At 49.1% G+C, this 20953-nt stretch overlaps 1 protein-coding gene across 1 annotated transcript in view; it reads left to right on the top strand.

Moving 5' to 3' along the window:
• PLXNA2 (plexin A2) overlaps positions 1–19948 on the top strand; it is a 180276-nt gene extending 160328 nt beyond the window's left edge. The window contains exons 24-32 of the mRNA XM_037410617.1: positions 461–607; positions 1069–1228; positions 1620–1723; positions 6383–6482; positions 8673–8863; positions 9491–9660; positions 11370–11582; positions 11907–12057; positions 12957–19948. Coding sequence (XP_037266514.1) covers positions 461–607; positions 1069–1228; positions 1620–1723; positions 6383–6482; positions 8673–8863; positions 9491–9660; positions 11370–11582; positions 11907–12057; positions 12957–13052 — 1332 coding nt within the window. The 3' untranslated portion in view covers positions 13053–19948. The remainder of the gene's footprint in view (positions 1–460; positions 608–1068; positions 1229–1619; positions 1724–6382; positions 6483–8672; positions 8864–9490; positions 9661–11369; positions 11583–11906; positions 12058–12956) is intronic.
• Positions 19949–20953: the final 1005 nt, after the last annotated feature.

Genomic DNA, 20953 nt, shown 5'->3' with positions numbered 1-20953 from the left:
CTTCTCCAACCCTCAGATCACCTGGTGTAATTCTCATGTAGTGGAGTTTCTGTTGCACCTCTTTGGTACTTAGGAGAAATTCTCACTTGGATCTCCGTGCCTGGACTTCCATATTTTTTAACTTTATTTGTGGTTTTGGAAGCCCCACAGAATTTGCTTCATGGGAGTGAACAGTGAGGTCAAGATCTCAAATTCCATTTTTTTACAGCCATGTAGATTCAGTAGAGATTTACCAAGCCAACGGCAACATACCCCTCGAGCAATGGAGCTGATGGGTTTGGCTGCCCTTTCCAGGAGCTGCTGGGGGCTGAGCCTGGATTGCACATGTGCTAAAGGTTGAGTCAGTGGGACTATGCCTCTGCTGACAGGAATCCTGTGCAAAACCTGCGTGCAGCCAGTGGCCCTGGAGGAGATGCACCTCCACCTCCATGTTAGTCGTGCTGTCTGTCTCGTTGTGTAGGAATGTGCTGGAGAGCCGCTCTTCATGCTCTACTGTGCCATCAAGCAACAGATGGAGAAAGGTCCCATTGATGCCATCACAGGAGAAGCCCGTTACTCCCTCAGTGAGGACAAGCTGATCCGGCAGCAAATTGAGTACAAGACCCTGGTGAGTGATCGCTGTAGAAGCTGCCATTGAATCGCTTCTGTCCCCCTTGCTTGGCCATGAGCTGTTCTGACCTTAGGCTGGTGATTAGGACACCACTGTGAAGCCTAAATGTTACCAGTGCAGTAAAGCCTCATGCTGCCAGACCCACGGCCGAGTCAGGTGTGCCCCTAATCTGCAGATACAAAAAGCCTGAGCTAAGGTTTGGAAAGGCAGGGTTTGAGGGGACCATTTATCTCCCTGTGCATTGAGTGTTGCCCTCCCTCTAGCAAATGAAAATGGACATTTAGGACGCCTACCTTGGTAATCATTCTGAAGATACACTAGATGCGACAGCAATGATGCGATTAGGGTTGCAATGCTTTTTTTATGACAACAGGTTGTTGTGACACATGTGGTTACAGTTCTCCTGGATGCTTGTCTGAAGCCCTCTAGAGCATGGTGGTGTTCTCCTTGCCTTCCAGATCCTAAATTGTGTGAACCCAGATAATGAGAACAGTCCAGAGATCCCTGTGAAGGTGCTCAACTGTGATACCATCACTCAAGTCAAAGAGAAGATCCTCGATGCAGTATACAAAAACGTTCCATATTCTCAAAGACCGAGAGCTGTTGACATGGACTTGGGTAGGAGCTTCCCTGCCTCGTAGGAGAGGGAAGATCAGAGAGGTTGAACAGTGATTCTTGGTGGGTTTGGCAGAGCTTGAGAAGTAGAGCTCAGGCTGCACAACACCATACGTGTTTCTAGCGTTAGAGGGGCATGGGCACTGCTCCTGCTGAATAGGTTTTGAGCTCTGTGGGATCAGCTAATTGTCCATTGACCACAGAGCAAATGATTCCTGAAGCCTCCTTTGCTCTGCTGACAATTTAGCTTCCCCTGGGTGCCTCCTCCTGGGAGACGGCCTTTTCTACAGGCTCATCTGTCCAGTAGGTACTTGGGCCAGAAGTGGATAGAGCCTTTTAGTGCCTTTCCCCCTCTCTGACCATCATGCCTGCCTGGTTTTTGCCTCTCCCACAGAGTGGCGGCAGGGCCGGATAGCTCGTGTGGTCCTGCAAGATGAAGACATCACCACCAAGATTGAAGGAGATTGGAAGCGCTTGAACACCTTGATGCATTATCAGGTAAGAAAGCAGCCCCGGCGGACAGCTCCCGGAAAGCTGTCAGGAGGGAAGAAAAGCAGAAATTTAATTCCCAAGTATCTCATCTACCAAGACAGACAGGGAGGTCACATTTATGTGATAAACCAGAAGGGTTCAATGTGCTTACGCATTAGATGGGAAAGCAACCTTGACATGGATGTTAAAGAAACCAGCAGAGTTGAAAATTGGCTAAATTAAAACCACCAGCCGTGCTAATGAGACAGAGGGAGCGGTGACGAGGGCTGACCACCTGCTGCTGGAGGTGTGGGGCCAGGGGATGGATGGCACGTGGGGCTCAGGACTTTGTGCGGGGGTCTGAGACAACCAGGAGTGCAGCAGGGAAGGAAGAGGAGCCTCTGCCTTCCTTCAAAGCTTTGCAAATGCCACACAATCTGATGATCTGATGCAAAGCACAGGCTGCAGCGGCAGCTCACCTCTTGTACTCTTGATCTTCCTATGCGTTGGCTCTTGAGCATCGTGCAATGAGTGAAGAAGGGAAGCAGAGCAAATACTTCAGGTACTGTCCCATGGGAGGCTCGAGAGGCTGCTGTGGGGAGTTAGGGGATGAAGCCAGGTCAGGAAAAAGTAAACATCAAGAGCTACTTCTTGACAGAGTGGCATCAAACCTCCTAAGTCCCAGACCTAGTCTTCCAAGCCAAGTAACAAGAGTTTAAGTCACATAAAAGGAGGCTAGGCAGTGAGGATGCTCTATCACGCATCAGCCAGGGTGGCCGAGGTGACCTGAGAAGTCACTGCCACCTTTAGCTCTTGCAGCTCGTGTGCCCCAGCCCAGCCCAGGCTGCCCTGGGTGGCTGTGCGTCTGTTGGAAAGGGCTTCTTACGGTGTGCAAAAGACGGAGAGGGTGGTAAAGAGGGAGCTGAGGAAGGTTTGGTTAAAGGGAATCAGAGGCTTTTACTCAAAGCCTGCCTGCAGCAGAGGATAACTGCATTAATTGGGACCTGTAACCTACTACTGTCCATCACTACCTACACAGAAGTGTTTAGTATTTAATCTGGCATCTTTCCCTGTTTATACACCATCTCAAGTCCATCAGCGTGACTCATGCTGTGTAAGTTGAATGTGAGCCAGTATTGACAGGAGCCGTATAATCAAGGAGCGAGACTGAGAGAATGGCATAGATATGCAAAGTGCATGTAAAAAAGCACCTCGAGGGTCAACTTTTCCAAGCGGCCCCAAGGATTTAAACACAGATTACCGTAAAATGTCTTAGGAGTTGCGCAGATTAATTCCATTGTTTCTAAAATCTGTTTTACCTGACAGTTGCAAGGGATTAACTAACATGCAGGGAAGCCGCAAGGCTTTATTATGCCTTGATCTTTAAAAGTCATCATAAGGAAGTCACGAGTGAGCGCCGTGTTTTCCTGATGTGTGTCGGATGCTAGGGGGGGAGGGGGAGTACTTTCGTTTTAGTGCCTGTGGGAAAATCTGAGCCACAAGTTTACCCTTAAAATAAACAAAATCCTTGCACCACTCAAGATGCTGCAGCTATTCCTGCCATTTTAATGTCAGTTTTGCTCTGGAGCCGGATAGAAATTTGCTGCCAAACATCTAAACAGGTAGCAATTGCACTTCTCTCCCTGCCCTGGCCCGAGCTCCGCGCAGCCTGGCAGAGCCATTTCAGCCATTTAAAAGAAGCCAAGTTCTCTGCAGCGCAACAGAATTCTTGTCAAGGCAGGGCTTTTGCCAAAAACAAGAAGCAATTTTTTCTCATTGTTGTTATTCCTACCAGGTTTTTTTCTATTTGAGTAATAAATGTTTTTATTAGGTATCAAAAATACAGATGCTCCAGGACTACACAGTGAAACAAATATGTGGGCAAAGGCACAGCTTAGAAGAGGGTATAAAATCATTTGGGTTTTAAGCACTGCTGCCTCACCGTTTTAACATGTGTTACATGTAAAACAGGCGTGGTTCGAGCCATAAAAATGAAATCTAGATTTCTCCAGTTTCTGGAGGACTAACGAAGGATTACTGAATGTCTAGAAAAACGAAACAAAACAAAACAAAACAACCCCTAGCCCTGTAAAGCTATCTCCATCTTTTGTTCAGAGCTGTCTTGTGTTTATTCTGATCCGAAGGCACAGTGATCTCTGGATTTGCACGCACAGCCCATGTTTCCATCCGGGAACACCGGGGTTCTGTGGTCCTTTGGAGAGGTGCTGCTGGCAGTAAGTGCTGGAGCAAGGACCAGAGCCTGCCCGGTCCTCGCAGCCTTGCCCCTGCCCCCGGTTTCTGGGGTCTGAGCGCTCCGCAGCCCCCGTCCCTGCAGCTCCTGGACCAAACCAGCCTCCTCCTCCTCACCGTGCACTGGGGCAGGGTGGGAAGGCTCTGCAGAGGGCACTTACTCCATTCCAAGAGTTTCTCGGCTCCATACCTGGCTGCTGGAATTTGACACTATTACATTTGTTTTCAATATACTATACAATACCTGCATCAACAGATAGAATGTAATTTTCATGGGAAGCCTTTGCATACAAAAGCCAGATTGAATTTGAAGAGAAATATTCATCTTTCGGCAATATTTTTGAACCACTTCATAGAATTATATAGAGAACCATATGCCTGCTGCTCATTTCTTCATTTATAAAAATAGATGTATAGGTTAAGTAGGTGTAATTCTTTGTTAAATTCTCTGGAGCTTTTAACTTATGTTGTAAGGAATTGTATTACGTTTGTGTGGTGTCGTTTTGGTTTCATGCCTATTAAACTCCGTGGGAGAGTCTCACCCCGTGTGGCTTTACTCAAGAAAAATGAAACACTGAATTTAATATCAAATGATTTACAGTGGCTCATGCAGGGTTAACTCAGAGGCAGCAGAGCATGAATACCTGTCAGCCACTGTGAGTCTAGAAAGGCTGAGAGACTAGAAAACTATTTTAAATGGAAAATTAGAAGCAGAGAGTGAAGATTTTTGTGGAAAATGAGACTTAGGAGCCGAGGGTGGCGTGGATGTGGAGCTGGCATCCTCACTGCGTCCTCACTACCCCACGCAAACGCAGGATTATTGTCTGGGCTTCTGCTCTCCCTGCTCCAGATTTTAATTTTCTTTTCTTTAAGGTGTTTTGTGCAGCACATTTCCAGCTTGTAGAAGAATCAGAATATTTATAAAGTTGTAAAACAGCCAGCCAGCTTCGCAAGCATCTCTGGGGTTTTATGGGAGTATGGCAACAGCAGAGCGAGATGGGAAACGAATGTGTGTTACATCTGATGCTAATTTGCACGCTGGTGTTTTTTAGCTGACAAGAGCCATTCGACCCAAAATTTAGAGAGTGAGAGTGCTCTGTGTGTGTGTGTGGAATTTTTAATGCCTCTCTCCCAGTTAACCGCAGCCCCAGTGGATATGGATCCCAGCACAGGGAGCTGCTGCCTCCACGGGAGCACTGGCCCACTCGGGTTTCTCCCTAGCAAAATTGAACTGAAGTGGCAGCTAATAGCAGCCTAAGAAAATAATGTCACCACTGATTGTTTCTTCCGTTGTCTTAATAAATGGGATGAAGTGAGGCAGGAGCAGAAGAGGAAATAACAGAGGTGGTTGAAGTGTTTTGCCTAGAAATACCTCACTTTTGTACTGTGAAACACAAGTGACTATTATTTCCACTATCACTAGCAATAATAATAAGTCGCATTTACATGAAACCTTTCATCTGACTGGTACCCAGAGCCTTGAAGGCAGTGAGGATCGCGGTGTGCGATCACCTCGCGCCAGCAGACGCTGTACAAACACCCCTGCAGCTTCCCCGTGCGCGGGGACAGTGCCGAGTCCCACGCAGGACGTAACGGGGGACTTAGCCCCAAAAGCAATTTCTCCAGCAGGAAGAGGCATTTCTTTCATGCAGCTCCTCTAAATAATGTGCTGGCTGGGCGCCGGCGGGTCCTCAACCTGAGAGATGCAGTGACTGCGCTCTCTGCTCCCTTGCCGCACCGCGCCACGGGCCACGAGTTCAAAATTAAAAGACACTCAGGCCCATTCCCTGGAAACCTGCAGATCCTTAATTAAGGGAAATAAGTTAAAAAATTTCCAGTGACTACTAGATTTATAGGGAGGATAAAATTAAACATGGCTACTAAAATCTGCTGTAACAAAATCTTGTTAGCACTAATGTTCATTTATAGTTAGACTTCCCAGCATTTAATTCCTTCTCTGGTGCAGTAGAGGGACTGACAATTTAATACCCTGAAAGATGGCTTTATGTCTTGCTTAGCTGTAAATCAAACTTTTAAAGTTCGTAAAAATTGCTAAAATAAAAAATGGTTTAATAGGAATGTTTTATGGTCCATAACGTTATTATAGCCCTTTTATTCCCTCTGCATTGTTACTTTAATTGGATCACAACAATTCTTGAGATTCTCATTTTTATTGGATAAAACATAATCTTAAATCAGAACGACCAAAACCAGCTTCAAGATGTCTTTTGATTTACCACTTTTTTCCTTTGGTCCCTCGCCGACAACCCAGCAGAGAGCTTGGCTGCCCTGGGGACCCCGTGCCGTGCCGTGCCATGCTGTGCCGTGCCGTGCCCCCTGCCCACGCTGCACCCGAGCTCTGGTGTTACCTGCGTTTGCTGGGTGAGCAGCCGGTGCATCTCGCTGAGCTTTTCTTCTCTCCCTTTGCCTCCCCAGGTATCGGACCGCTCAGTTGTGGCTCTCGTTCCCAAACAGACCTCCTCCTATAATATTCCTGCCTCTGCCAGTATATCCCGGACATCCATTAGTAGATACGGTAAGAAGCAGCATTAAGGGCTGGGAAACTATGGCTCACAGGCAGCAACCGGGCATTACTCCTGCTGTACTCCGCATTTCAGAGCCAGCCTGGAGCTTGCAGCTTTACTTGCGAGTGTATCTTGATGGGGTTGGTATTGAAGCTGCCTTTGTTGCAGGAGGGCAGCACCCCAAGGCAATTAGGTGGGGGAAAAAGCAGCAGCTTCCCCCAAAGAACCACACCACCTCAGCCACAATGAGGGCACGTTCAGGTGCCAAACAGAAGAATGCCCTTGGCTACTGGTTTTTTGCAAAGGTTTTTCCATCTATGGACAGAACAGCAGAAAGCCCAGAGAAGCTGAGAGGAGGGAAAAGGAAATGCCAAGCACATGAGCAGCCTTGGGAAACACGGCTCTTGGAAAAGCCCAGGGAAAGGCTTTTGCTGAGAGGGGCTGGATGCAGCAGAGCTCCCCTGGGGCTCCCGCTGCAGGAAAGCAGCTTTGTGTCCCTTGTGTGTAAGCAGGTCTGCACCAGGGAAGAGCCCAATCCCTTCATCTCTTTCTTCTCTACATGGAGGATCCTGAATCCTCAGCTAATGGGTCAAAACCGGGGAATGGCAATCTTAACTCGGCGTGCTCGGATGTGCACACCTGGGAATTAATTATTTGCATAATAGCAGGGCTTGGCACTTTACAGAGGGTCCCTGAAGACGCTGCAGCCTGAGTAAATGAGTCTGCGAGGTGCCAGGTGTGCGTTTATAGCACTAAATCCACAATAATAGTAATAATATACTTCCATAAAAGGCAGCAGTGGCAAAATCTCTAGTGTGCTGATCTTTCATTATCTTTCATTTTACAGAGTGTTTTACAAACGAGAGATCTCCTGACAAACCTCCTCTTGTTTATAGCCCCCAGAATAATGGTTTTTTTTCTCAAGCAAGGGTTCTGAGGAGCCATCCACAGGAGAGTCTTAGGCAAAAGCCAAGAGAAAAGGTATTTCTCCCTGGGAGTTGTAGTCCACCCGAGTGCCCAGCACTTCCCGCGCTTCAGGTGATGGAAAAACCGAGGCTGGGTCACACAGCCTGAGTCCTCGGTGCTCATTGATCTGTGTCAGATGGAAAAGCTTTTGCAAACTCCCAATATGAACTATCATCGCTCATGTTAAGATTAATACTTCTAATTGTGCAGACAGAATTTAAATGAGATACTTATTTACTTCCCCCATTATATATCAGTACAGAGCTGTGTTTAAAAATAGAATTACTAGATGCTTCCCTAGCTGTCCCCCTGTCTGTCTCCTTAATTATATCAGTTGGAGTAGTCATTTATCTAAGCCTTAATCAGGGATGAAAATCTAGCTAGTTTGGTAATGACTTGCGTATTTCCCTCGGCTGATTTATGATTGATTCCCTTACTCTCCATGAGGAGGGTGAGCAGTGAATTGGAGGCTAAACTTGAGAAAACGCATGAGATTCCCAGAGAACAAAGAAATTTAGTGAGAGGAAAAAAATCCAACAGCACATGATTGTGTTACTCAGCCCGGTGTCTCAGCTTGAAGATGCTGTGGATGGGATCCAGGGAGGTACATTCTTTGGGAAGTTAAATGTATCTCACATCCCTCCATGGTTTCTGAGCAATTAAGGGAAAAACCTTTGTCTGCTCACCTTTGAGCTCCCATTTCCCTGCCAGGGAGGAGGGCAGAAGCAGGGACAGCAGGGAGGCCGGACCCGCTCAGCACCACGGGCGGCACAGCCGGGATGCAGGACTGGCCTCAGGCTCTGCAGTTGGTGCTCAGCTTGAGCCCTTGTTGCTCTAATGAATGCCTGGAGAACAGGAACAACAGTTTCTTCCCTTTGTGCTGGTTGTGCTGGGGAGCTTGTTATTATTTAGGGAAGACTGATATCAGGATGCCGGTGCTGCAGGAGTCGGTTCACATAAGTAAAGGATGTGAATGGAGCAGAAAAGTCCCATGTCTGAGTGTGAAAACACAAAAGCTTGAGTCTGAAGGGCTCTTCTCAGTGAAGACCAACACGTATCCTTGGCAAATGCCACATTTCGTCAGTGCCAGGCTGGTATTACGTTTCATTACCCCATAAAAAAGCCAGGGCGGATGATTTTGGCATTAGCAAGCACAGTGGCATCACTGAGAGGAGACAGGGAAATGAAAAAGGGGGTTGCTTTGAGCATGACCGACTTCTCCTCCCATTGTTCAGACTCCACCTTCCGTTACACCGGCAGCCCCGACAGCTTGCGCTCCCGCGCCCCCATGATCACCCCCGACCTGGAGAGCGGGGTCAAGGTCTGGCACTTGGTCAAAAACCACGACCATGGAGACCAGAAGGAAGGAGACCGGGGCAGTAAGATGGTGTCTGAAATCTACCTGACCAGGCTATTAGCTACAAAGGTAACTGCCATGCACTAAATTTGCTTGGGAAATGCATAGGGAGGTCTGTCTATAGGCACTTGCCAGGGATCCTGTGCAGCCCCTAGTGATGCTCAGCTCCCAGGGGATACTGTCCCAGTCGGGCTTTCCTGGGTGCCAGGGGTTGGATGGCTCATGGGGCAGCAACAGAAACACATCCCAGATTTTCTCACGCTGCAAGGCTATGGCTGCAATGCTTCCTTCTTCTGCACATTATAAAACACAAAGAATTGGAGAGACACAGCAGTGCCTGTAAATATTTAACTGGTTTCCTTGGGCAGAGAGGAAAGGTCCTGCCTTTCACCGTGTTTCATCACTGTAGATAATGCAGATTTGCTTTTGAGAGCAAAAGAACTTCTTTCAGGTGAGAAATAAAGAGTAAATGCAGCCGTGAATAACTGCAAGCTGGAGCATCCCCCCGGGGTCCTCTGGCTGTACAGTCAGCATTCGTAAGGACCCCGACCTTACTTATTCCTGTGGGGTCCATGGCAGCACTTTGCGGGGCTGTGCAGAGCTGGTAATGCCATCTGGCATCCCCTCCTGCCACCGCTGCTTAGCCAAGCGTGTGCCTGCGCCTCCCTTCACCTTCTCGGTTGCTGCTTTCATTAGGGTACGCTGCAGAAATTTGTGGACGACTTGTTTGAGACGCTGTTCAGCACCGTGCACCGCGGCAGCGCGCTCCCGCTGGCCATCAAGTATATGTTCGATTTCTTGGATGAGCAGGCAGATAAGCACGGCATCCATGACACAGATGTGAGGCACACGTGGAAGAGCAATTGGTAAGAACGAAGGAGGAAGATGGAGAGGGGAGCAGACCTCAGTACTGAGCAATTGTCTGTGTCCTGGGGAAAAACAGAGATGGGGAAGAACTTTGGGAAGGCTGAGAACAACCAAGTCCCGTAGCTCCAAAGCACGAGATGTTCCATGAAGCCATGTTAATGCTTTTCAGCTGCTGCCCCAGATGCGGCAGTGGGGTTTGATGCTGGTTCGTGCTGACTCCATGCACACACGAGCTGAACCCCTGGTGCAGCGTTAACCCCTGTGCCCAGCTATCTCAGCGTCCTCTGCCCGGGTGGGAGCTGGGCACCGGCCTCAGGCCGTAGATCCACACACCTGGTCTTTGGAAATCGTGGGGTAGGTGACAAGGGGGGAAGGAGCCATCCCTGTGTGCCACTGGCATGGACTGCAGCCAGGTTCAGCCTTTTCCAAACAATAGGAGCTCTCACATCTCTGCCTCTGCTGTTATTTTAGGATTAAAAGCTCCGTGGGTTAGAAATTCACCTCTTCGAGGAAGGAAAAAAAGCATAACAAATGGTTGCTCCCTGAAGACTTTGTATTTTCCTGAGTCCCTCGTGGTTTAAAAGGCCTCTAATCATCATGGCTGCAAAAGCTGGGTACCCTGCTAAGGCTGTGGGAAGCTAAAAACAATTTATTGAAAGGCTTAGAGGAAGGTGTTATTAGAATAAGAACTCCAGAATCACACAAAAAGATGAGACTTCTTAAAGCAATAAAAAAGAAAGCACCGACCAGCAGAGTTTTTGCTGCCGGAGCCACCAGCCCACACGAGCCCTGGTCCTTCCTCCTGGCCTGGAGCACGGTGGGCTCGGGAGAATGGTGAAAATTCGGTCTCTGAACTAACAGCTCTACTGAGCGCTCTGGGCAGCTGCAGCATCCCCAGAAAGGGCATTTTGGTGGGGAGATGGGAGAAGGCTTATGCCACCGTAACAGGTCAAAGCAAACGGGGGCTTGGAATTGGGAGCCGGGGGGTCTGGGAGCTGGCACTGCTGGGGCTGCGGCCGAGCTGCTCGCCTGCAGTGCAGCAAGAGTTAAGCTGAAGCCTTCGGTGAGCAAGCTGGGTAGACAGAGAGAGCCGAGACTTGAAAGGTAATAGAAAGCAGCAGCTGTTTTTTTGATCCTGCTATACAGCCAAAGAAAAAAGGAATAATAATTCCCCTTTGATTGCAAAGGCCTCGGGATTTGGGGACAAAGCCTCTGATGCCTGCTGCACCGCTGGCAGATGATGGACTGCGGACCGGCCGGGCAGCGGCTGATTAGCGCGGGGGCGGCAGCACCGCTGCCCCGGCTCGGCTCTGCGCCGCGGACTCCTGCTCTAAGAACACGGTCTAATGGGCTCCTCGTGGAGCTGCTCAGACGGCACCATCGAGCTCTGCCCTGGCACAGCCAGCCTGCCCTCAGCGCCTGCTGTCCCCCGGCTCTTGCCTCCTCTGCCATCCTGGGCAGGATCAGGCCCCAGAGCAGCTCCTGGGGTACATGGGGCAGCAGCGTCCAGCCCAGGCCTAGCGGGACCTGTCACAAGCAACCCGGGCAGCACTGGGCTCACTGGTGTTTGATAGACCTGGCCCAGCTCCTATTCACGTTATTGCTGCTTCCCACCGTTTGTATTCTGCTTGGGAACGCAAACCGCAGCTAAATGTCCTTTTCTAGCCTCTGTCATCACAGTTAATTTTGTTTCTTGATTTCCCCACAGCCTCCCTCTGCGATTCTGGGTGAACGTAATCAAAAACCCCCAGTTTGTGTTTGATATCCACAAAGGCAGCATCACAGATGCCTGCCTTTCTGTTGTGGCTCAGACCTTCATGGATTCCTGCTCCACCTCAGAGCACCGCCTGGGCAAGGATTCCCCCTCCAACAAGCTGCTCTATGCCAAGGACATCCCCAGCTACAAGAGCTGGGTGGAGAGGTGAGTGGCAGCGTGCGGGCGGCAGCAATGTGGGTGCGGGGCTGGCCTGGGGGCTCCGGTCCTGCCCGACCTCCCACGTCGAGCAGCTTTGCTGTCGCTGGCCGGCAATGCAGGAGGTGGCTCTTGCAGCAAGCTGGTGGCACAGCTCAGCCCTGCCAAGCATCGCTGCTCTTATTTTCGGCTTGTTACAGACCGGGATCCTGTTTTACTAGATGTAAGCATAAAGCAAAATGCTGCCCTTTTCCCTGCAGAGCTTTGTTTAAATCCCAAGGAGAAGAGGGGTGTTTTGAGGCTTGGTGTTTCTGACAGCTTTCCTTCCTGCAGGTATTACGCAGACATCGCCAAGCTCCCTGCCATCAGCGACCAGGACATGAACGCCTACCTCGCCGAGCAGTCGCGCCTGCACGCCGTCGAGTTCAACATGCTGAGCGCGCTCAACGAGATCTACTCCTACGTCAGCAAGTACAGCGAAGAGGTGGGTGTCCCCTGGGGTGGGCGCAGAGGTGATGCCAACCCGCATGGGAGAGGAGATGAGCTTCTGGGCGGTCCTGGGTTGTGCAGTGACCCTCCTTGCTGCTGCCCAGAGCTCCTCCCTTGTCCTTGATGCAGTGTGACCGTAGCTTGCACCACTGCTCTCCCGCTCTGTTCTGTTCATGCACAAAGAGTCCTGTGCCCATAGCGTACTTCCCAGGAGGACTGAAACCTAAAATACTGTGGGAGCAACTGCATTCCTCAGCCTTGGCATTTGCCCAGTGCAGCCCACTCCTAAATGCAGTGGAAAATCATCATGACCTACTGAAGGTCCCCAGAAACATCCCTGTCTTTTGGGAACAGTGTGGTACAATTCCCATGTTGCAGTGGCGCAGACTCCTGTTTGCAAAGAATTCCTGGCAGCATGAGCTCCTTTAATGAACGCATCACTTGAAACCAAGTTCTTGCCATCTGTTCCACCCCTTCATTTCAGTGTAAGAAGAACCTATTTTGCAATTATGTCCGTTAAGAGGAAGGGGTTTGTCATTTAACTGCATGTATGTTTGTGGTACAATGCCACAGCTAATTTCTGATTAGGGTTTAAAAATCTCATAACTTTCCTGCTAAATGAGACAAGAAATGTGGAGTCCAAGGTACAAGAGTGGGAATGATGGTGTTGTGTGGGTAATGTGCACCAAGCGGTCCAACAAATCAATGAGGACGGCTGCGGCACGGCGAAGCGCTCGTCGCGTTGCTTTGCCATTTGTTATTTAAGTTTCACACATCCAAGTTTCAAGTTGCTCACATCTTGCTGCCCACCCACCTCTACCACCCCCTCTCGCACGCTGATTTCTTTCTTTTTCTTTTTTTTTTTTCCCTCCCTTTTGATGTTTTCTGTACCAGCTCATTGGGGCTTTGGAGCAGGATGAACAGGCACGTAGGCAGCGTCTGGCATACAAAGTAGAGCAACTTATTGGTGCCATGTCTATTGAGAGCTGAAGAAAGGACACGGTGCTCGCAGACAGCAAAGGGCAGAGGATTGCACGGACGCTGGGGAATTAAGAAGGAGAACAAGCAAGAAAGGCGCTGAACACATATAAATACCAAGGCTCTTCTGGAGTGAGCAGACTGGCCCAAGGAGTGACTGTGTTCAAAACCACATAGGATCCGGTTTGAAAAGGCAGGAAGAGAAAAGGACAAAGCATCTCAATCAAAGTCAAATCAAGATGGATCATTTTTTCGAGCATACATGGAAAGAAGGAACCTGGAAAGTCTGGATGTCTCCATGACTGCTGCTTTGCATGAAAATTGTTTGATGTATATTAGAAAATAAAACTTTATTTAAAGTTTTTTTTTTAAAAAAAAAAAAAAAGGAAAGAAAAAGGAAAAAAAAAAAGATATAGAACAAAAACCACAGAGGCCACAGAGATAATCCTGGCAAGAAGGTTCAGCTCTGAATCCTGTCCTCGAGAGACTCCCGGGGATGTGGCTCAGACATTCTGCGAATGGACTCTTATGCTAATTGGAACATTTGGAAAAATGAAATCTTCTCCTTTTTGGGATCTTATAAAAAATATGAGCACAAGTTTGCACCACACCTTTTTACACAAGTAAAATAGCGGTTTAGCCAGAAAATAGTTCCGTGGCTGAGTAACTTATAGGCACTAGAAGGAACTTTACCTGAATTGCAAAACCATCAGATCATCCAACCTGTCTTGAAATCCAGCTTTATCTATGTATTTATATAGTGTCGATATATATATATTTTTTTTAAATCCCATTTACTGTTGAACGAGGAAAGATCTGATTTTAAATGCTTTCCCCTTTTCCACCCCCATTCCCCTCGCTGGAGGCCGGCACACTGCAGTGAGCCGGCAGCCCGCTGAGCAGCGGTGGGATGCCCACGGCCGTGCCCGGCCGCGCTCGGTGCAATGCTGGTTCCTGCAGGTACGCTCAGAGCAGAGCAGCCGGCTGCCCTCTCCCATCGGGCAGAGCTGGGATGAAGCCTCCTTGGTTGGGTTTTGGGGTGGTTTCTGGCAGCCGCCTCTGAATTTCTGGCAGTAAAAACCAACACCCCCCCAATGTTTACAGTGAGCGATACTTGAAAAGACTCAACGTAGCGAGATGAGCTATTTATTGCTTTTCTGTTTGACTTGCAGAGCTGATCGGCACAGGCTCCCTTTGAGTTTCTCTGCCAGCATTCACGGGGTCGCCCGGGGTCAGCGCAGGACTTGTGTTTCCACTGGGGAGGGGAAAGAAATCTTTGTGCTCTAGGCAAGGCAAAACCTCAACCAGCACTCCACGGGCCAGCTAGCGCTGCTGTCTTGTCTCTGTCTCGGCGTCTTGTTGTTATATTCAGTTCCTTGCTGGCCCCGACGGCACGTGTTCTTGTGGCCAGTGATAGGCAAATGTTTGTGAGTGTTATTTCTTTCAACGACACCAAAGCTTGTGTGTGTCCCTTTGTAGAGTGCCAGGAGGGGAAGGAACGCTGTAAATATTTCTCTCTGTAATAAATATTGATATTTGCGCAGGCTGCAGTGGGGAGGACAGGGTGATTAGGTCTAATGGAAGTACAAGTATTGACTGCATGAGCTTGGCAGTGGCAGGAAAATAGCTCCCGACATCTGCTCAGCCCTGCCCAGGCAGTGCTGTGCTGGACTGGGACCTTAGTTTGCAGCCAGTGTGTGTCGAAGGAAAATCCATTTTCATATCCATCCCAGAGCCCGGGAGGGTCACCACAGGCTCCCCATGCACCGAGTGAGCTGCTGGCTTTTGGTCTCAAGGCACAGACCTAACAGAAGCCAGCAACAGGCGAGGGGAGAAGCATGTAGAGAAATACTCAGGAAATTTGTTATTTTAATTACCCTTCAGAAAAAGCCATGCCAAGTCCACTTTCTTTTGGTTAATCCATTTCTAGGAGTTTCTCTGTGCCCTATTAATACTTGGGAGAAGATACTGATGATAATGATCAACCTTGTGCAATAAGTTCTTGACATTTACAACAGCCTGAGCTTTGTAACTGGAGGGCTTGGATTTACCGAGACACGGAGCAAGCTGGCAGAGACAGACTGAGGAGCAGAGCAGGATTCGTACTGCCCATTACCAGAACAGTTGCCTTCCCAGGGATCCTTCTGCTGCACAATGAGTCTAATTTCAAAGACAGAAAACGTGCAAGCTTGTGGGTTGTCCTATGAAAGCCTGACGTCCTGGAGCCCAGCACCGCGGACGTGGTGAGCCATCCTCACAGCAGCCGCCAGCCTGCCCTGCTCTTTGCTGCTGGTGTTACAGGGGATTGCAGAGTGTCGGGTTCTGAAATCCTCCAGGTCTCATTTTTTTACTGGTTTCTGTTGCTGCTGTTTGCAGTGATCCGACGTGCAGCTGCTGGGAGTGATTGCCAGGTCTATGTTTTAGTTGTGGTCATTGCTTTGAGTATTCGTATTCAGATGGTTCACCAAATTCTTATGGTACTCTGAAACCCAAAGAAAACACTCCAAATGGTTTTCCAACAGTTTCCAAATGCTTCTAAATATTAGTCTGAAGAGTTATGCCTGCAGGATTCACAAAATATGAGTACTGCCCAAAGCAAAGACCTGGCTTTTCATCACCTGGGTGCTCCTGAAGGTGTGCTGGCCCTGCAACCCAAGTCAGGCCCTCATGGTCCTCTGTCTTCACATCTATCTGAGAGGCTTTTGCGTAGCTGCTTTTAAGCATACTTTCCTCCTCCTGCTCTCTACCTTCTGACCAGGAGCACCCCATAAGCAAACATTTTGTCATTCCCCCTTCCCCAGTATTTTCTCAGCAAAAGTCGAAGTCCCCAACCACCCGCTGGGTTCCCTGCAAGGGGTCTGCTGGGCAGCGCTAAGTGTGGGTGCTGCAGCCACCCAGCAGCAATGCCGGCAGTGCCGGTGTCCAGTGTCTTTTCCATGTGCGTTTTGGCTGCCCGTTGCCCCACGGGCAGGCAGCAGGAGAGGCAGCACGTGGGAGGTCTCCCTGCTCACGATGCTCTACGTGCAGCACGATGGGCTGCCTGTCCTGCTTGGCTGATTTGCCCCTTAGCAGCCTCTCCCCCTGTCCTGTCAGAAGCCTGGGAAAGGGCCTGTAAACTGGGATTATCCTGGAAGGTAAGGATGAGGGAGGGAAAAGAAAACCGATTGCAGAGCCCGGAGGTACTGGTTTGTGAGTAAGGATTAAAAGAATCCAATGCGTCCAAGCTGGCCAAACACAGGGTCTGTATTCCATGAATACAGGAGAGCACTGAGAAGGGGACAGCTGAGTTTATTTTCTGTGTTGTGGGAGGAATTTGGGCAGAGGAGGAAAGGGAGAGCAGTGGGAGCACTTTGCAAACCAGTAAGCTATTACACTTTTGACTGACTGACTTCCAAGGGAAGCAGCAGAAACACCTCTTCTTCCATCACCTGAAAAGGCATGAGCAGGGTGGCACAGGGAGCAGCACGGTGCTGGCTGGAATGGGTGGCCATTAAATCATCTGCCAAGTATATACTCATGTGGTTGAATTAATTATGGATCTTTATAGGCAATTATATGGAATGAAGCAACATATCCCCTTGGGGCAAAACGCTTGTAATCTATTGCCCTGTTTGCATCTGACTTTCCCACTACTCCCTTGGGAAGAGGAAGCTTCAGATCTCAAGATGGCATTTTCTTCGCACTTGCAGCAAACTGGACTTGAGGTTTGGTCAGGAGGGGGCAGTGACTTTGCCTTACATGAAATGATTTCACATCCTTCTCATTGCCCCCTTCCTCCTGCAAGGCTGGTTGGTGTTTTGATTCTCCAGTTCACTTCGTTTCAGGTGTTTCGACATCAAAGTGGGAGACGTCATTTTCCAGAATCTCTCTGCCTGGTGTCACTGCTTAAATAATTCCATTTAATCTTCTGCTCATGAGCTATCAAAGCACCTACTCCAAGGGGGAGCAAGGTGCTAATCAAACGCTTCTCCACCTTGAAAGCCTTTATTAAAAACCCATATACAAGAGTCTAACTTATAGGCAAGATTGTCTCCGCATGAGCCCTGCTGTGGAGCACCACAACACTGCAGCCCACCAAAGTACAGAAGATGTGGACGTCAAGTGGTCCACGCTTTGCCATAAAGGATGAATTTATGTTTAAAGGGAGGCCGGAGAGATCAGCACGGCCAAAGCGCTGGAGTCCCATGAGATCCAGCATGGACCAGTCCGGCAGCTGCGTGAAGACCCACCACAGGAACCAGCGCTGAGAAGCAAAACTGCTTCCACGGCTTCACTGCTGGTGGGCAGCATCCCGGGCAGCAGAGGTTTATCTCCAAAGGAGGCTGGACGTGGCCGTGCCGGATGGTGATGCCTTCCCACAGGGTCTCAATGCTGTGACACAGTGGGGATGGCGAGTGCAGCCGCTGGACACGGTGGCAACAGAGACCTTCATCACAGCAGTGCCTTCAACACACTGTCTTAAAATCCTAACGGCCTGTCCCCACGTAAGTTCTCTCTCCTACGTTCAACTGGACTTCACCAAAAATTACATAATGTAGGGAGCAATATGGGTGAGCACGTGGAGAACAAAAGCAAGAGGGCTTAAAGCTCTGGGGTTGCATTCCTGCGCGCTGCTGACTCTGAGCACCTTGCTGCGAGTCGTCTAATCTGCGTGGAAAGGGTCGGAGCGCTTTCCTCCTCCAGTGGGCACAACCGACAAACAAAGTCTTATTTCCAAGCAGCCAACGGGGATGAGAAGCACCAACCTGCCTGCTGTCCCTGCCCTGTCCCCAGGGCAGCAGGTTGGCAAAGTACAGAGCAGCTCCTGGCGTGGTCCCCGTGATGCTCCTGTCCAAGCCTGTGCCTCGAGCCTGTTCCCTGGCAGCAGCCCAGCCACATTCTCACCTGTCACTGGCTCTTCTCCATCGGTCTCCAGTGCTGTCAGAGCTCACCTGCCACAGGGACTCAGCTCGCCAAACTAAATGAAACTAAAATAGACTGACTTGAATAAGCTGGGACATCAGGGAAAGCTCACGTGTGACTGTACCCTGGAGAGAAGAAAAAATGTTCAGAGAAGGATAAATAACTGACATCAAAGATACATTAAAATGCCACAAAGCTTCAGCCATCCTATTTCAGAATTGCATTTGTACCATAAACCGCAAGCCAATAACGCAGGGAGCTGCGATGTTGTATATAGTTGCGTGCTAGGTAGAGCTAGGTGAGCAGTCCCGTCTGTTTAGTGAATGTGTGTTCGGTGAAACGCCTGCATCGCCCCAGCCTCCTCCCAGCCTTCTCCCGAGGCCACTGAGACCGGTGGGTTGGAGGCTGAAGGCAAAGCACTGGTGACAGCTACAAGGCCACCCAACACCCGTGTGGATAGGCTGCTTGAGTTTTTTAATTTGACATTCAGTGGGGAAATAATCGGAGTAAAAGACGCCAGCGTGCGCTGCCAAGAAGGTGCCGTTCAGGATCCACTGAGCTGAGCAACCCTGAAGGTACAATTTAAATGTGGGTTGGTCAGATTAGTTTTGGCAGGGAAGAGGATGGGAATCTTCAAACCGATTTTTACCACCTGGAAGGCTTTGTGCAAAGCCTCTGTTCACCACAGAAAAAAGAAACCAGTTTCAGGCAGTGGTCCTGTTCTGGGCAAGGCACGGCACAGAGGCTGGCGTCCCAGCTGCTAGCGGTACCTATTGCCTTCCCGGCTCCTAGCACAAAACTCTGGGTCTCCTGTACCCATCCTGCAGCCTGGGGAGCTTCACTGCATGCCGGGGGCCGTGCCAGGGGTGGGAGGTGGGGAGGAGAAGGCAGCGGGGCAGCACAGGCCGGCTGCTCCCTTGCTGGAAAAGCTCCTTGTCTTGCCTGGGCGTCTGCGCCGACGTTGCTGCTGCAGTTGCACCAGAAGCAGCTGAACCGCAGCTGAAGGTGTTTTGGCCGTGCTGTGAGCACGGCGGTGTCTGTGTGCTTGTTCTTTTAGATCCCCATTTGCCCCCATGTTACCCATTCCTCTCCTTTCTTTGTCAAAGTGGAAGATAATACTAAAAGACAGACATTCCTGCAGCGCCTAAGAACGTGCTGAAAAGACCTGCAGGGTCCATCCAATTGCACAGACAATATCCCAAACTCCCTGGGCCTCCTGAGGCTGCCAGATCAAACACGAGGTCTGCTATACGGCCTTTCCTTTGAGATTTTTAATACCTCTGTTTCGAATAAGCTTGGAAGTTTATGCAACAGCTTCTCCATCAGATGTTTCCACCTCATGGACTGGGCAGAAGAAAGGTGTGCCTGCAAGAGGAGCCGTCGGAAAGTAAATGAGCTGACGAGCTGATTTTGCCACGTTATTTCCTAGCTTCAGAAGATACTGCAGTAAAATATCCTTCTCTTATTGATGAGTGTTTCTGTGCTAATGGCACCTTGGGGGCTGTTACGAGAAGCGGTGGGAAGCGGCAAAGGAAAGGGAATGTACAGGTACTAAATCTTCTGGAGCTCCCCAAAATGTCACGGAATGTAGAGGTATTAGCCATGGAACAGATTCTGATTTCTTCTGCCCCCCCCTCCTTAAAATAAACACACGTCAGTTTTAGGGGATTTGTGTATTGGCAGGAATAATGAATTGATTTGTATCCGTACCCATTCCACCGTATCGTTCTCTGGCTCTTCCCCTCCCCATTATACTTGACACACTGGAGTTCTGTATTATATTTTTTTTTAAGATGATTGTCTGTTTTTTGTTGTTTTTACAAGTGTTGTGGAAAAAATGTAAGAAAGTTTAAGTATTTAAAAATGTTCCAAGGAAAAAGGGGGTTTTGTTATTATTCTAATATATTATTGTGTACCTATTGTAAATATGAAACACTCCTATTTTGCAAGCCAAGGACTCACTTTGTACTGTTGTTATATATAAATAAAGTTTACTGGTTAAAAAAGCCATCCTGAGTGGGTCCTTATTTTCTAACATGTGGTGTGTGGCATTTATTATACAAGCTGAGTATATTGGTGAGAAATATTTACTTACTGAATCATACCAGCAATAAATAAAAAGGTACGTGGAAATCTGGAAATAACCCCTGTCTGGCAAAGCGGGGGGTGCAGTGGGGCTGAGCGGGGGTCCGGGATTGCCCCTGGCCTCCAGCCTGTGAAAAGCAACTTTTGCCTTTGCAGCACGGAAGAAATTGCCAGTAGTAAATGAAAAGCAAAGTGCGGGAGGTGCAGGGAGGCTTTGAGGGACTGAGCGCTGCTGCTTCCCCGCAGAGCAGGGCAGGGCAGGCTGTTGCCGTCCCTGCTGGCCTCCCTGCTCTTCCAGAGCTTTCAGTGCAGACTTTTATCATTATTGCTAAATGGCCTCCAGCTCAGGAATGTCCCATGAGATGTGCTTGTTCATCATCTCAGAAAAAAGAGGTCGAAGGGCTGAGATGTCTCCCTGAGGAGCACGGATCCTCGCAGACAGGAGAGGGCACGCAGGCAGCCTCACGGGCTGTGGACAAGACTGGGCGCTTCCACCCTAGCTAGGGAAGGAGGAGGCAAATGCTGTTTACAAATAAAAGCCCTGGATGAGTTTGTCATGTTTTCCTCTCCTTGAAATGATCAGTCCTTAAGGTAAAATGCATTTGCTTCCATTTCATAAATTCAAGCTAACATTTTAGCAAGCGCTGAGAGGCATCTGCTGGGTAGTAGGAATCAGCAAGTGACTTCTTCAGCAGCTGTCTGTCAACTTTAATGACCAATATGGTTGCAATTACAGCAATGAACTTTCTCTAACAGCCCAAAATTACTCTGGATGATGATAAGTGACAGAAAAATGGAGACCCTTAAGGAAGCATTAAAAAAGAAACATGAGGATCTGGAACATGAGGTCTTACTGCTTTTTCTGAAGGATCTTAGGGTTTTTTTTCTTTCTAAATTAGGTACTAAAAAGGATAAATCTAACCCAG

Source organism: Falco rusticolus, chromosome 17 (assembly GCF_015220075.1).
Source record: "Falco rusticolus isolate bFalRus1 chromosome 17, bFalRus1.pri, whole genome shotgun sequence".
NCBI lineage: Eukaryota > Metazoa > Chordata > Aves > Falconiformes > Falconidae > Falco > Falco rusticolus.
The sequence above is the reverse complement of the archived record's forward strand: the minus strand, read 5'-3'. Positions and strand labels throughout refer to the sequence as shown.